The following is a 16,850-nucleotide window of genomic DNA, read 5'->3' as shown; positions in this document are numbered from 1 at the left end:
TACCTCCTTAGTATCATTGATTATTCCTTCCAATTCTCCATAACCATTGCTACTGCCTTATTTTGGCCCTCATCCTATTTCAAGTGGGATATAGCTAGCATTTCCCAAGTTTACCAATGATTTCCTTTTTGTTAAATCCAATGGGGATTCAACCCTTCTCTATAATTTGACATTGTTGACTAATTCCTTCTTGAATTTCCCATCTTGGTTGCTGAAACTCTACTTGAAAATCTTTTCTTCTTACACTCTAACTGGCTCTCATCTCCTTTCTATGATTCTGTTTCTCAGCTTTGCTCAATTGTATTCGTTGATACTGTCTTTTATTTTGCAATCTCCTATGCTGATCTTACTCTATCCATGGCTTTCAGATCATTTAACTGCGTAGGATGCTGAGTTCTAAATCACCATTTCAGTCCAGCTCTTATCTCCAAGATTTCTCTTTGGATACTTCACTTCAACATCCCAACCTCAAACCCAATATATTCAGAATGGAACTTATCTCCACCATCCCCAAATGAAAGTACAACTAAACAAAATCCTGCCCTTCATCCTATATTTTATCTTTTCCTGAAACATCTACATAGGTGATCAAACCAGAAACATGTGTGCTGTCCTCTACTGATTTCTCTGTCATCAATTATGTCTAGTAAACAGTGCCAGTTCTAACTCCTTCTCTAGCTTAACACTTGAATTGCTAAATAAGGACTCACAATATAATCCTCCTAAATTAATGCCTATCCACTTCAATTTTATCTTCTATAATATTGGCACAGTAGATTCCAGATGGAAATCAACTTCCATCCTTGCTAATAATACAAACACAAAATGACCTTGGAGGGTTGGGAAGAAAGAGAGAGAGAAGGCAGAATTCGATGGTTAGGAAAAAAAAAAAAAAAGTCTTCAGATCTTTCCTTAGTGTCACCTCCGAAATCTCACCAAATAGGACCCAAATGGGCTTATGTCATGACATTTGTTTGATGTCTTATTTAAACTGTTTTATTGGACATTTTCCATCTGGTAAGCTCCCAGAAAGAGACCAAATTGCCTTGTCATAGCTAAGCTTCATGTTCAGGGAGCTTATACCAAGTACACTTTGTAAAGGCCCAAATATTTTAGGATGGTTTGGGAAGCGGGATGGAAAAGTTTTACTTGAACTGAGTTAGAATGAAATATTCACAAATCATTTTGGTCATTCCACTTTAGTTTATTAATAGGGTAAGGAAAACATACACATTATACATCAATGCTCTGTTGAACAATGTTAACAAATAGCCAAGTAAGTAAAGGTTTCAGAGTGTTGGCTAAAATGAGTTTTGGGTGTTTTCCATACCAAATTTTCAGAGCAAAGGAAAAGACATCTGTACCCAGATACCTACATTTGGGGGAATTTTTCTTTTTAAAAATAGATGCTCGGTTAGGTCACCTTTTGTCTGCACTTTATAATTTTTTGTCATTACCACAAACTGAAAAAGAAATGGGCTCTTGTCTTTTACTTAGCATACTGCGTTTATGCTGCCAAACATGCTGGAGGCATTGCTTAGACTCATGAGCACTAGCTCTGCCTCCAAGACACTAAGAACTTGGGCAGATCCTTAGGCCTCTGTGGTCCTCAGTTCCCAGAACAATTAGAAAGCTATACTCAGTAATCCCTAGGCTCCTTTCCAGACCCACCAATCCGATGGTATTCATTGTGATCACTCTGGCATGAGGCCAAGAAATAGCTCTGCTGCTCTAGTGCTGCTTGCTATGCCTATGAAACTTCATCAAGGCCTGAGAACATGAGCAGCCTCACACCATTTCAGGTAGCAGGGACAAAGGGCAAACCTCTACTTCCAAAGGAATGGCACAACCTGTCTCTGAAGCGATTCACATCATCCTTGTTTTTGAACAATTGAATGCTAGGAAAACATACATACAATTCTGTTTATAGATCAGGGCTGTGAGATGAAGTTCTTTGCCAGTGCTTGGGGTTATGGACAAAAGCATTTGAGACATGGTCACCTCTACAACTCAATAGCGAAATTAGGGTGCAACGCCCATCACAGAAATCCCTAAAAGTCTCCACTATCTCTTGTCTTTCTCTTTGCTCCCAAAAATAAACCAAGAAGCTAACAGTGAGATAAGTACTCCCCAGGACACATATCTAAGGTCTCAGGCAAACACAGGTACAAGCTGCCAGAATGGAAAGGGGTCTTCCTCATCTTCAGCTAGGGGCTGGGTGGACCCCAATTCCTTTGCGAGAGAATCTGCAGAAGCTCAATGCACCCACAGAGACCAGGTCTGAGTTTCCCGAACTCGGCCCCGCCCCTCACCTTGCCTGCGACCAGCTTGGCTGCGAAGGTGCGTGCGGCGCTCGGTGATTGGCGGCCGCCCGGCAGTGCCCGGCTGCCATTGGCTGCCTGGGCCTCTTTGTTCCCGGGTCCCGCAGCAGGAAGGCTGCGGAGGACTGGGCAGCGGAAGTTTGACGGAGCCGGTGGAGCGGCTCCGGTAACTGGAGTCCCTGCAGATCCTCCCCCAGTACCCGAAGCGGAGCCAGAGGCCAGGCGATCCTGGGAGTGAGATCGCGGACAGGAGGAGGACCTCCTTTGACACACAAACATGGATCTGGAGGCCAAAGTGAAGAAGGTAGGGGGGCGCGGAAGGCGGGCAGCAGCCGCTTCACCTGCGCAGGGTGCCGCCCCCTGGCTGCGGGCAGCGGGTGGGGTGCACGGGCTGCCCGGCGCGAGCTGGCTCCGGGTCCCCTGTGGGCTGGCCCAGGTGCCGGTCTCTCCCGCAGGCAGCGGGGGTGCCTGGCAGCCCCACTAACTCCTGAAATCCGGGAGCGACAGAGAGTCCGGCGCGAGAGCTAGACCGGGCGCGGGACATTTCTTCCAGTCTAACCAAGTCCAACGGTTGAAGGTGTTTGAAACTTTCCTTTAGTCTGTTTCAGCTGCGCCTGTGCCTACCTAAAAAAAAAAAGGATGAGGGCAGGGCAAGTTCGGGCGAGATCATGACACTTCTTCCTGTCTCAGGAAGTTCAACTTTATTAAGCCTTTGTGGTTTAGGAGCACTGATGTGACTTTGACAGTTCAGACCTCCTTCCCTCCCATCTTGGCGGAGTGTGTCTCTCAAAAGTGAGTGCTGATTTCATGCATTTCCTTCCTACTCGAGGCTAGTGATAACGTGACAAGTGATTTTTTTTCTTTTTTTGTTCATTATTGACTTCTAAAGCACTGCCTCCCTCTTAGTGCTTTATCTCTCAAAGAAAATGTTCTTCCATTTTGGCAGCTAGCCCCTAAGGAGAGATTGTCACTACTGGTTTAGCATAAGGAGACGTTTCCGCAAGGCTGTCCACCGCGCCCCTTCTGCCGCCCCTGGGACTTCATGATCCACAGCCCTACCTGAGCTGCTCCCTGTTATGGGAGCTTCACGTCTCCTGGGAGAAAAGGGTGGGCACCAAACTGTGACTCAGAAGGAATGCTGATGTCACATTCCAGTGTAACATTCTTTGTGAAAGGTCTGGTTCCAGAGAATTGGTCCTGTTTACTTTGCGGTAAATTTAAGCTAGCTGCCCTTTATCAAATAGGGAAGGAAGTTCTGCAGAGTGAGAGGAAGGGGGGAAAAAGAACTGAATTTGCTTCTCTTGCCCACTGTGGTTGTCAATATTGCATTATTTCATCTTCTAAAAACAAAGTTCCTGACTTGAGCATTAATTCTGTTTCATTGCCAGAAATGGATTTTTGAAAATGTAGTCAAATGCAAAATATTAGGTTAGGAAGATGTTGCAAAATGAAAACTTGCAGTAGAAAAACAGTTCATCACTTAGGACTAGAACCAGCCCTCAAAAAGGAATATAAGGACAGGAAAACATAATGTAAATTATTAATGTGACTGCCCTCTATTCTCTTCCTGTTTGGTGTCTTATTCTTCACTTTTAAATGACACTAATATTTTTTGTTAATCTTGCTTGCCACTAGAAAAGCATTTTGTTTGCTGCTTAGTTAGCGTTCTGTTGATGAACACTGCTTATTTTTTCAAGTGGGTAAGAACTACTCATGTCTAAAATTTGAGGTGGGGTCTTGACTGTGCTTATAAATATTGGTACAAAAACTACTTTTTAAAAATTCGGCATCCTTTTGGGAGGGAGGGCTGAATAGGTGAAGCACAGAGGATTCTTTTTAGGGTAATGAGACTATTCTGTACACCACCTCCATGGTTGATACATGTCATTATATATTTGTAAAAATGCATAGAATGAACAACACCAAGCGTGAACCCTAATATAAACTCTGAACTTTGGGGGATAATGATGTGTCACTGTAGGTTCATTGGTTTGTAACAAAGGTACCACTTTGGTGTGGGATATTAGTACAGCAGGAGGATTTGGGGGGGTAGGTATAGGGAGGTATATGGGAACTCCATACCTTGTGCTCTGGAAAAGGATATGTACTTAAAACGGGGAGGAGGAGTCAACATTTAAAAGTGATTTTGAAATTAATTGGGACAAAGAGGAAGTAATTCTGAGGGAGAAAGTCCAAAGTTAAGAATTAGTGTCCTTACAAGGAAAACATCCAGACATTATTTAGAAACAATTTCCTTAGTTGCAAAATGTGGATTATGATAAAAAATGCCCTTTGATATGTGGTGTAACCTTTTCAACCAAGAACCTTATCCTTTTCTCTAATCCTCCTCTTCTCCTTCCTCCACCCCAAAGCAAAAAAGGTTCTATAAATTTAAAGCTCTTACAATGCCATGATGGTAACAAATCCTTGTTTCACTACCTTGTCATCACTGCTGATTCTCAGGGAAGAGTCCTCAACCCATAAATTGGAAACTATTAAAAGACCCCAAAATGTCCAATTTGACCACCAGCCCTACCCTCTCTGTGCCTTTGTAGGACCCTTGACAGACTTGATATCCTGTGGATTCGACAAAAGTTTCCCAGTACAGAGTTTGGCGATCCTAGCAATACAATTCATAACTGTAGCCATAATCTCAAAAAGAGACTTGCATTGCCTTTAGAAATTGTTCTCTAACATTCTGGAAGGAAACATTACAAGATTATCTCTGATCTACTAGCAGAGCCTTCTCACCCTGTTTTGCCACCTAGTTCTCAAGTCTCCCTTCTTTTTGGCTTGGGTGTACAAAATAAAGTAATAGTTTGAAGAGACTTTTAAAAAAAGTCAGGTTGGAAGTTAAAACAAAGACACAACCACTTAAATAAAACTAAACTTGACATCTGTTTTAAGATACGTGGTATTTTTTTCTCTCTAAAACCCTTATACTGTTGATTTCATAAGGAATTTTCCCCAGGCATATGAAAAATGTTACCTTTTTTTCCCCATTAACATTTTGTATAAAAAGAATTAAAAAGGGTTGTCTTGATTCCACAAAAACTTAGGCAGATGATACTATTACAGGATTCTTGGTTTATAAAAGAAGAACTTGGTGTCCACATCATTTGCCCAGATTTGTATTAATTACCAGTCCCACCATCCCAAAGACAAAGGATTTTTATAATTAGATTTTGCTATATTTTGCTTTGTTTGAAGCAGGCGAGCTGTTGCTAGGATGTAGAGCTAGTTTGGTTGTACAGAGTTTTTGTTTTAATAATATTTTGGAGTAGAATTTGACTTCCTTATGTCTGTGCCCTGCTTCTAAGTTATTTGTCTAGCTAGATCTCTTCCTTATGTCTTATGTCTCTTCATTATAATTGACTTCGTGTGAGTAGAGCCTGTGTCTGCTTGGAAAAAACAATGGCCTTTGAGAAGCAGAAACAGAGTCTCATTTTGTGGTGAATGGTAAATCATGGCCCAGAGCCAGCTGTTTTCCTCTTTCTTTGCTATGTTACTCTCCCATGAGAATCACTTTTTTCCCTTTAAAAACATACCAGAGAGAAAGAGAACTCCAATAATTTCCCTTATGCTGCCTGGAATTGCTGCAGGGCTTTTAATTTTACATCTTAGTTTTCACCTCCTTTTCTAACCTTTGTCTTTTGATCCTTCCTAACACCATACCTGTTTTTCTTAGGACTCTCTTCTTTGTTTCTTTAATTTTATTTTAAAAAAAAGATGAGATGCACTTTAACAATTACAGGTCACTAAAAATCCCCTTTCTCAGCACCCAAACTTGTTTTAAAAGCTTCTGTCATTAGCCAAAGAAAAATAGTAAAACCACACGATGGCAGTTGGCAAGACTACTGAACCACAAAGATTATTTCCATTAGGAATTAGAATGAGACTTTTCTCATAGGTGGCCCTTGATTGAAGTAGAAAAGGTAAGTAAACGGTGACCTGGATGTTCAAATCTACAGTTGGATTCTCGGCTTGAAGCCATCCTTGCTGTGAGAATCATTGGCAAAGCTGGGGGTAATGGGAGGGCAAGGTACTGCCAGGGCTTTGCCTTAGAGGCAGTTACTCTGTCCCTCAGAACGAGTATAGAAGAAAGTGAAGTGGTCCTCAGCTGGGCTTTTATCTCTTCTAACCCATGGTGTGATTCATTACATTAATTGGATATGAAAAGTCACTTTCTCTAACTTGCCCTGAATATTGGTTTGAATAGAACTGTAGTAGGCTTTCTATTGATTTTGTTCCTTTGTGCTATCCTATGAAGTAGAATTGGGGATTTATATCTCTGCTGGCTGTTACCATGTCCCATCACCTTACTCCTTGACTTCGCTTTCTCATCTACAATACTAAATATTACTCATCCTTCAAGACACTCCCCTTCTCCCCCCACCCCACATGCTATCCTCCAGAAAATCTTTCTTCTTGTTCTAGCTAGATGCAAAATCTTTCTTCTGAATTCCCAAAGCTTGTTCTCTGTAACTCTTAGTACCCTCATTCGTTTCTTCTTCTAGATTATGATTTTCTTCTTTCCTAAATTTCAAGCTTGGGCAATGAATTCTTATTCTATTTACGCTTGTATAGTTTTGTTTGTTGTTTAAAGCAATCTTGTGAAGTAGACCTTAGCCTCATTTTAAGGATAAAGAAACAGGTGTAGATAGGTTCTGGCAGTTTCAGATGAACCTAAGTATGATCTTGAACTATAGTCTTCAGAACCCATGCTCCTGCATCATGCCCTCTAGCCCTTGAGTCCTCTTATATACTTGCCTTGTTTGCTAAATATATGCTGAATGAATTACCCTTATATAAAAAGAGGAATAACCTAAAACACATTTCAACATTTTTGTTTAAAGGAATTATTTGGAAGAAGTGTTTTCTATTCCAATAAAATTACCACCCTACTGGTTTTCTATATTTATTTATACTTTATCTGTGTTATATGTTTGCCCTTTCGTGTAATTTGTCATAGACCTTCTTTGGACAAAGACAAAGCCCAAATAAAGTAAAAGTATTGTAAAAAGGGACTTCTTGGAGACTTTTACAAAGAAATTTTACAAGTGCCAATCATATTCTGGACTGTATCCTCTAGGATTCTTCCAACTTCTCCTAGTAGCTTAATATGGTCCTTGAACAACAGTAACCCTGCATTTGACTCTCTGCTTTGGGATTTCAGTGACATCTGGAACTGTATAGAAGCACTCATGGGATGGGCTGTAGAAGAGTCCGTTCTCCCTGCTGAATATCTGAGGTGATAGAAAGCCTTACTTATAGTATGGTAGGCTAAACCTTTCTATCCCCTAGTAGCAAAGTGCTCAGAGGGCCACTGGCACAGCAGACCAGAGAGCTAAGAATGTTGTTGTTGTTGTTGTCATTGTTTTAAATTTCCCATTCTTGATTCAAGAAGATCTTTTAAGAAGCAATGGGAAACACCAAAATGATCAGTGATTTCATGAGGCTCTCCCTGAGCTATAGGATTGATTATACCAGCATTGTGAGCATGGCATTGACTTCATGGACCATCAGAGAACAACAAGGGTTACTGTGAGGGCCCTACTTAGTAGAAAGAGAATGATAAATTGGCAAAAGAGGACTCCTTCCTATGTTCTTTTTTTCTGAGAATTATAAGTAGGAATACAGTTTGGCCCCATGCTAATTTGAATATAAATTTTTTTCAAACCATATTACCACAGTGTATTCAGAAAATAGAAAAGGTCAATAAGTCCCAGTAAATGTAAAGGCCTATAGGGTATAGAAAGAAATATAGTATATCAGCTTTCTCACTTCTGCTTATCAGTGTGATGTTGATAAAATCACTCTGAGCTGAGTTAGTAGATCTTGGTCCACTCTAGGTTTTGTGATGTTGGCCACTTTGGATCTCAGTTTCCATATCTATAAAAATTAATAGGGGAACTGTGATTCTTTTTAACTGTGATAAATATTAGCAGTAGCCTACCAAGTAGACAAAGTTCCATGGTGCCTAAAAATCACACAAGCCAAGAATATATAAATATGTGTGATTTTAATAAAATAGTACAGTGTATAATGTTTAGGTAGTTCTGTGAATTCCATGAGGAAACCTATACATTAAACATTTTTTTTAAATCTTAGCTATTTTTCAACTTGTTTTTACTTAATTTGCCTTTTTAATATTTGTGAGATATTTGAATACATTAAATTTGATTGATTTAAATGTGTAATAGGAAGCTTCAAATGCATAATAAACTGCTCCTTTACCATAGATCAAATAATTCTAGATGTGATATATCACTTTCCTTGGTATTTAATTACAGGTAAGTGAAAAATAATGGATTTTTTTATTGTCTTTAAAAGTTCTCTCTCCTAAAATAAGATGATTTATTCCAAAATTATTAGTATTTTATGTGTCAAGCACTGCTCTAGACTCTGTGGGTGTAGCATGAACAGAAAAGATATGGTATCTTGTATCACAGAATTTACACTGCTAAAAGGAATTAGACAGCAAAGTAAATGACAAAATAAACGATAAAAAGCACAACTGGGATTATACCCCTTAGTGAACTCCTTACAGGTCAGCAGTACACTAGATTTCTGACATAGAGAATGTGCAGTTTTAGTGGTAATTCTTAGTATCGGTTCCTGGTCTTGTAAACTTTGTAATTAGGAATTCTTCTTTATTTATCTTATTGGCAAATGGAAAATAAATGAGAAAGCAGCTCTTATGTGTTAGAATGTGAAAAAGCTCATGAATGGACAATGCTATAATTAGTTACAATTTTATGCCTATGAAGTTACACAAACTAAGTTCTTCCTGGTTACAAATGCCCTACAAGAGTCATTCCTGGGTTCTGTTTTCTGGTTGTGCCTTTGTTTGGTAACTACTGCCATGAAACTATGATTTTTTAAAAAATCTCTCGTTAGATCATTAATATATGGTAGGAAATTATTTTGCTCTTTACAGGGTGGTGACATTCAGAGAACGTTATATAAATCGTGAATTATGAAATCAACTTTTTCAAGGAGACGAAAACAGAAAAAACTAACCAATTGAAAACAGGTTTCAAAACCTCATACATTTTCAAGATTTAAGGTGAACTGATAAGTTCACCTCTGCTCTTTGTATTAAAATTGGCCTTGAACATTGTTATTAGGGGATTAAATGTAAAGGTTATGCTTTTCAGTTATCCAGCTCTAGTCTTTGACTTTCCTGTAAAAGAGCTGTAGTCATATTTAGAGTTATTTCACCTGTTTTTTCTTAAGTGCCCAATCTACTCAACTTCCTACTTAAATAATAGAGAATTGGGGAGATAAGAGTATGCATGATTATAATTTTCTAATGCAAGTTCATGCTGTGACCCAAAAATGACTTAATTGCTTTTCTCTTTCTTCCTTCTCATCAACCACTATAATCACTACTCATTGCCTCTGACAAAAATGTTAGGAAAGAACAGAAGGTGATTGAAAAAAGAACCACAAGAAACCCATGCAGTATATTTGGGGAACATGCTATGGAAGGTTCTTTGTTCCTATCACACTGAGTACATAGGTATAAAAATTGGTTGGTTCCAGGTATTGTGACTTTCATTCTGGTCATATTTTAAAAAGGAGAAGAGCATAGTTTAAGATTTCCAATTTGTCTGGTCCTTAGGTATTCTGCAAGAATGCAGGACTGCTTGGGTTTGGGCCAGGCTTGAAGGGGGAGCTGTATGAAAAGCCAGGCAGCGAGGACCGCTGAGATCTCATCTGCCAAATGACAGCAAGACTACTGCTATACGAATATGTTAAATCTCTGAAATGCTGGATCGTCCTTAGATTACAAGTGATTCAGCTGTGCTTATTATTGTGACATTCTGACCACCATGCAAAACTGTAAAAGAGGTTCAGGTTGTCGTTTGCATAGTTTCTTATCTAAACAGTGAGCCTTGCAAAAAAAGAGGCTGAAAGCTCAGCACACATGCCTTGGCGCTGACTCCATTAGTAAGTGTGTAGCTACAGTGAATTTGCCCTTCCCTTGACTGAAGATAAAGTGATATCATGTTTCATTGCAAAATGATCATGCATATGTTAGGTGGATTTTTGTTTCTCTGAGTATGATATCTGAAAGTGTTGATAGAATGAGTCACAAAGTAAAGGTAAAGAATATTTCTTCCTTCATGGGGTAGTGGCCTACAATAAAAATAATTGGGAGTTAAACAAAACAAAGTTACCCTTTGTTTTTCATAGAGAATATTAAAAGGGCAATTTAAATGTAAGATTACAAAAAGTAAATTCCATTTCTATCAATATCACCTGTTGAGTTTTATATTCCACAAAACACTGTGATAGCAGTTTTGGTGGATAAAACAAGGCAGGCAGGCAAACTAAACTGATCTGTAAGACAGATATGTAAGTTAACTACAACACTGGATAGAAGCAAAGAAGTGCTATAACACAGTGTTGCTCAAAATAGCTGTCACTGTAGAATCTGTCATGGGCCAATATTATTTAAATGTTTATTTATTTTGAGAGAGAGAGAGAGAGAGAGAGCATGCAAGTATGAGCTAGAGAGGGGCAGAGAGAGAGAGGGAGAGAATCCCAAGTAGGCTCTGCTGTCAGTGGTGAGCCCGACACAGGGATCCATCTCACAAACCCATGAAATCAAGAGTCGAACGCTTAACCAGCTGAGCCACCTATGCGCCCCATGGACCAATACTTTTAAGAAAACACCATAAAAATGAATTACTAAAAGAAAAAAAAGGCAAATACAAGGCCAATTAAGAAATTATTAAGGGGAGGGGCACCTGGGTGGCTCAGTTGGTTAAGCATCTGACTTTGGCTCAGGTCATGATCTCATGGTTTGTGGGTTCGAGCCTCATGTCGGGCTCTCGGCTGAAAGCTCCTAGCCTGGAGCCTACTTTGGATTCTGTGTCTCCCTCTCTTTCCGCCCCTCCCCTGCTTGCACTCTTTCTCTCTCAAAAATAAATAAGCATTTAAAAATTTTTTTTACATTATTAGGGGCATCTGACATAAAATTTCTGTCAAATTGCTAATAATTCCTCATAGCTTACTTTCAGTTTCTTTATATGTCTCTTTACAGACTGATATCCAAGACTTTGCAGATTGCCACATTTTTGAGTAGCACTGCAATAATCGGAATACAGACGACTAGTAAGAAGTCTCAGAAGCAGAAGTAATTAACTTGAATTGGGTGGATTTGGGAGCATTTTATGGAGGAAACAACATCCAAACTAACTCCTATAGGATAAATAAGGTTCCATTAGGCAAAGAAGGCCCTGCAGGAAGAATAAATAGCATGAACCAAAGGAACACAGCTGTGAAAAGTCAGTAAGCCTTTGATAGTCATACCATTAACATTTTCAGTTTGACTCTTCTAAAATAAAGTCAAGGTACATGATCTACAGTGGTTTCTAATTCTACTAGGTTACAGGTTTGAATCGGGGAATTGTGTCACTGAGCTAGTACAGACGCCTACTGCTAAGGATCTATTTCTCTATCCTAGCCCTGATTCTTATTTATTACACTATGTCATCTCTTGAAGTCCAGGAGGAAATTTCACACCGGAGTCTATTTTGTGTAGTCTGGATTTGGCTCCAAGTTGTGGGTTGGGACTACATTGACTCCACAGACCTTTCATCCTCCTTAGATCATTGAATATCTTAAGCAAAAGGCTGGAACAGTAGCGGGCATGCCCAACTGTAGGAACCCATTTTAAGCATCTGCTTGTGCCACAGCAGTCATATCTGACATCAAGAAGAGAAGTCCAGTCTAGTGACTATGAGGCTGTGGCAGGGGTGTGAATGTTTAATACCTGGAAATGAAGAACTGGGATTATTACTTCAGTCCGCCACACATACCACAGTGGGATTGTTGAATATTGCAGGCTGAAGTATACTTTTCTGAAGATACCTCATGTATCAGCAGTCTACACAGTATCACAGTCTACTGATTTTTCAGAGGCTCTTCTGAAAAATTATAAAGGAAAATTAACCTTGAAGTATCCCTTATTTTATTTTTAGAGCATTTTTTTTAACGCTCATTTATTTTTGAGAGAGAGAGACAGAGCATTAGCAGAGGAGGGGCAGAGTGAGAGGGAGACACAGAACCTGAAGCAGGCTCCAGGCTCTGAGCTGTAACCACAGAGTCCAATGTGGGGCGCAAACTCACAAACTGTGAGATCATGACCTGAGCTGAAGTCAAACACTTAACCTACTGAGTTACCTAGGCACCCTGAGCATCCTTGTTTTTATCCTTGTCATTCTTCTGTTAGCTTTTAGACTCAGAGCTCTCCAAATTCACTCCAGCTAAGTCATACGGTCTCCATGTGAAGAAATATAGAACTAATTTTTTCTAGAAAATGGCAAGTTGCCAACGGTTTTTAAGGAGGGGGGGGGTGGCTACAAATCCTGACCTTTTAAATACTGTGACAAATGGAAAATAGATTTCACAAATGTTCAAATGTTGCTATGTGTTAAACTGTGCCAGGGGTGGCAGAATAGAAAATTAACTGAAGAGAAATTGGCAGAAATTAAAGAAAGGTGAGGGAGGTAAGACAGATTTTGATGGCTTAATATCCATATTGCTTTTAAGATGTCCCAGGGAAAAACAATAGAGATGTTGTTTGTTAGTACTTTTCTCCTGGATCAAGATGAAGTCAAGGCAGAGGATGGGATCATCCTGTGGGCCACTGTTGCTCACTGCACTGAACACAGAGACTTTAGAGGGAGCAGAACAGACTTTGATGTCTCCAGACATAAGTTTGAATCCCAATTTGATAGTCCCCTAGAAATTTGGACAAGTTTCTTAGTTTTCTTGGCTTCAGGAGAGCTTATCTATAAAACATGGATATTACTTCCTTTTTGGGTTATTGTATAACTAAATAAAGCATATCTTGTAAATACTTAGAATGGTGTTAGCAATTGCTTTATCAGTGTTAATTAAAAAAACATTTTTTTTTTTAGTGTTTATTTGTTCTTGAGAGAGACAGGGTGAGCGAGAGAGGGGCAGAGAGAGAGGGAGACACAGAAACCAAAGCAGGCTCCAAGCTCTGAGCTGTTAGCACAGACCTGCATGTGGGGCTCAAAATGTTAAATCATGACCTGAGCCGAAGTTGGATGCTTAACCAACTGAGCCACCCAGTGCCCCAATCAGTGTTAATTATTAATGTTGTTAATGTTCCCTGATCAGTTTTTTGTTTGTTTGTTTGTTTTAGTTAAGTAGACTTTGGCATCAATGAGTAAATGTTGGGAGAACCGAATTGCAGTGGTTATCAGCTTTACAATCCTGGATTCAGTTCTTTGCCCTGGCACTTACAAGCTGTGTGCATTTGGCAAAGTTACTTAACATTCTAAACCTCGGGATCTTGATCAGAAAATGGGTTACAATTATCTGTCTCACAGGGGTGTAAGGATGATTGAAATGAACATTTTAAAGCACAAAGTATGGTGCCTGAACAATAAATAGATGTATCATGATCATTATCAATAAATACAATCTAGAAGGAAGAAAATCCTGCATAGATCTTCAAACCATTTAATAAGCACCTGAATATATCATCAAGAATTTTATGACAGCACGCTCTCAGGATAAAATTGATACTTGGTGTTTTGTTGGACACAAAAAAATATCTAAAGTTCAATAATTGGGATGTATTATATTATTGCATTTAGTTTGTTTCCTTTTTGTAATTTTTAAATTTTGATTTTAATTTTTATAATAAAAGTAAATTTTTTAACGTTTATTTATTTATTTTTTTTGAGACAGAGAGAGACAGAGCATGAATGGGGGATGGTCAGAGAGAGAGGGAGACACAGAATCCGAAACAGGCTCCAGGCTCTGAGCTGTCAGCACAGAGCCTGACGCGGGGCTCGAACTCATGGACCGTGAGATCATGACCTGAGCCGAAGTCGGACGCCTAACAAACTGAGCCACCCAGGCGCCCCTAAAAGTAAAATTTTTTAAAAAATTTATTCATGTTTATTTATTTTTGAGAGAGAGAATGACAGAATATGAGTGGGGGAGGGGCAGAGAGGGAGATACAGAATCTGAAGCAGGCTCCAGGCTCAGAGCTGTCAGCATAGAGCCTGATATGGCTCGAACCCACAAATGGTGAGATCATGACCTGAGCTGAAGTTGGGCACTTAACTGGCTGAGCCACCTAGGCACCCCAAAAGTAAAGATTTTTTAAGTAATCGTTCCTAGTACTTGTTTGAGCAGGCACCATGTGCTAGTCACTATAGAAAAGATTCAAAGCTATATCAATGAGGCTCTCAGGAGGGGGCATTTGATTTAACATGACTAGGTATTATGTTTTCCTAAACAGAATCTTCCTCAGAGATTTTGTGATAAATTGCAAAAATAGCCACAATACTTTGCAACACTTCCCATTAAAAAATGGAATCTATTTTCCTACCTTTGACTCTGGGCCGCCAAAAAAGTATGGTAGCAGTGATGTTGTGTGTGCTCCAAGCTTGGACGTCAACAGGCCTTGTCTCCTTCTACTTTCATGGAACCTTGCTGCTACTATGGAGCTAGCCTACCCCAGCCTGCTGGGGGATCAAAGACCACATGTAACAGATGAAATATCTCAGCTGAGGCTCCTCTAGGCCAGCTGTCCCTAGTTGACCTGAAAAGTGACGGCAGATGCGGTGAACCTCGCTGAGACTAGAAAAACCATCCAGCTAAACCCAGTCCAAAGTGCCAAACTGGAAAAGCCACGAGCAGAATATTATGATCATAAACTTCAGAACGAATGGTTATTTTAAGCCAGTATATTTAAGTACTGCTAGGCAGTCAATCATAATTTACACACCCTCTATTGTTAGAATGTAAGTCTTCTCAGCCTCCCACACTGAAAGCTACAGGAAGGGTCTTAGAAAAGGCTTTCTCACTCTGAGTTATCTTCATAGCCCTCTGTATGTGTGGAAAAAAAAAAAAGAATCAGGACACTGTAGCTTCCCTGACATCACTGGTCACTTCAGAATAGGCTGTTTCTAATATAGTCAGATCTACATTTTATTTCTTTACTAATTGTTCTGTTTATCAAGATAAAGGAAACAAATTCATCTGCAACTGACATTTGATCCTAATTGTAAAAAGGTGGTATATGCATGTTTTGAAAGTGGTCTTTTTCAAAACCCTGAACCCTAGACAAATTTAAAATGATGTCTGTGTACCTTTTGTAGTGCAGAAATCTTTGGACTGTGGTCTAACTATAAAATAAAAAGCATGTGAATCCATACCATTTCTCTAATGGATCAAACATCAAAAACCAGTCAGGGGTGCCCGGGTGGGTCAGTCAGTTAAGCAACTGATTCTTAATTTCTGCTCAGGTCATAATCTCATGGTTTGTGGGATCGAGCCCCTCTGTGCTGACAGTGAGGAGCCTGCTTGGGATTCTCTCTCCCCCTGTCTCTACCCCTCCCCTGCACATGCTCGCTCACTCTCACTCTCTCTTTCAAAATACATAAACATTTTTAAAAAAGAAAAGAAAAAAATGGGTCAAAAATTAGTTAAGGCTCTTATGTTTACACAGAACACCACATGAACATAATTCTCTTGTTTTTCCAGAGTAAGGGATGGTGTGAAAAGACTATAGACAATAAGTAAATATGCATGCAGCATCTGGAATTAGGGTTTCCTACATCTCTCCCTGCCTTTCCCAGGTTCCGAGGCCCCCAATCTGTGCTGTTAGACTTTGTTTTTGTTCTAAAGGCCCCTGACGCCAATCCTGGGCAAAAGTAGAAAATGCGAATCCTGTCATTTTGTACTTTTTATCCTCCCCCACTCCTCGTTGCCATTCCTATGCCTTCTCTCCACTGGCCTTTACTTTCCGTGTTCCCTTGGATCCTCTGGCTTTCCTGGGCAGCCTCCTGGAATGGCGCTCTCAGCCAGTGCCACAAGCCTCCCCTTCTCTGCTCTGGGAGGACACACCTGCACTGCTCTCTCCCTGCCTGTGCTCTGATTAGATAAGCAGCTAGTGGCAATAAATAACACAAGTGCATAGTCATCTTCCCCACGCCCTCACTCATCTGTTGTAACAGGTGACTCCTAAAGAAATGATACTCTAGCCTTTAGGCCTGGCAAAAATGATGCCAATATTCAAGTTTTAGGATATACAGAGTCTTAATAAAGGCCTCTCAATATACAGCTATGTGTGGGATACACTCTTTACAGTCAGCTGTTGAGGTAGTGACACAAGACCAAATTAGGATTGTTTGTTTGATCTAAATTCTTTCAAGGGACTACTACAGACGCCTTTTGGACTCAGATTTTTAAAATGCCTTTTATAGCTAATAATTGGGAAGCTTTGAGGGCTGTGTATAAAAGCACATGCCATTGCAGAGTCCTTCCAGGGAGCCGGAGCTCAGCCAATCCTGTTAAAAAACTATTTCAGCCGCAATCATAACCTATTAATTGTGACATTTTTATAGCCTGCATTGTCTTTCTCAAAGTAACGGATTGAGAGAAGGCCTTTTTTGAGTAGAGTCTACAAAGGAGGTATTCTATTGGTGAATATTTCAAGCAACTTCCTTTAAGCAATAGAATAGAAAT

At 39.8% G+C, this 16,850-nt stretch overlaps 1 protein-coding gene across 2 annotated transcripts in view; it reads left to right on the top strand.

The window, feature by feature from the left end:
- Positions 1–2,485: 2,485 nt before the first annotated feature.
- TES (testin LIM domain protein) overlaps positions 2,486–16,850 on the top strand; it is a 46,820-nt gene continuing 32,455 nt past the window's right edge. The window contains exon 1 of one of the 2 annotated variants that reach the window (XM_058724519.1): positions 2,486–2,625. In XM_058724519.1, coding sequence (XP_058580502.1) covers positions 2,599–2,625 — 27 coding nt within the window. In that variant the 5' untranslated portion in view covers positions 2,486–2,598. Of the gene's footprint in view, positions 2,626–2,990; positions 3,114–16,850 lie in introns of those variants that run through there. The other variant, XM_058724521.1, reaches the window with a different exon arrangement.

Source organism: Neofelis nebulosa, chromosome 4 (genome assembly GCF_028018385.1).
Source record: "Neofelis nebulosa isolate mNeoNeb1 chromosome 4, mNeoNeb1.pri, whole genome shotgun sequence".
Lineage (NCBI taxonomy): Eukaryota > Metazoa > Chordata > Mammalia > Carnivora > Felidae > Neofelis > Neofelis nebulosa.
The sequence above is the reverse complement of the archived record's forward strand: the minus strand, read 5'-3'. Positions and strand labels throughout refer to the sequence as shown.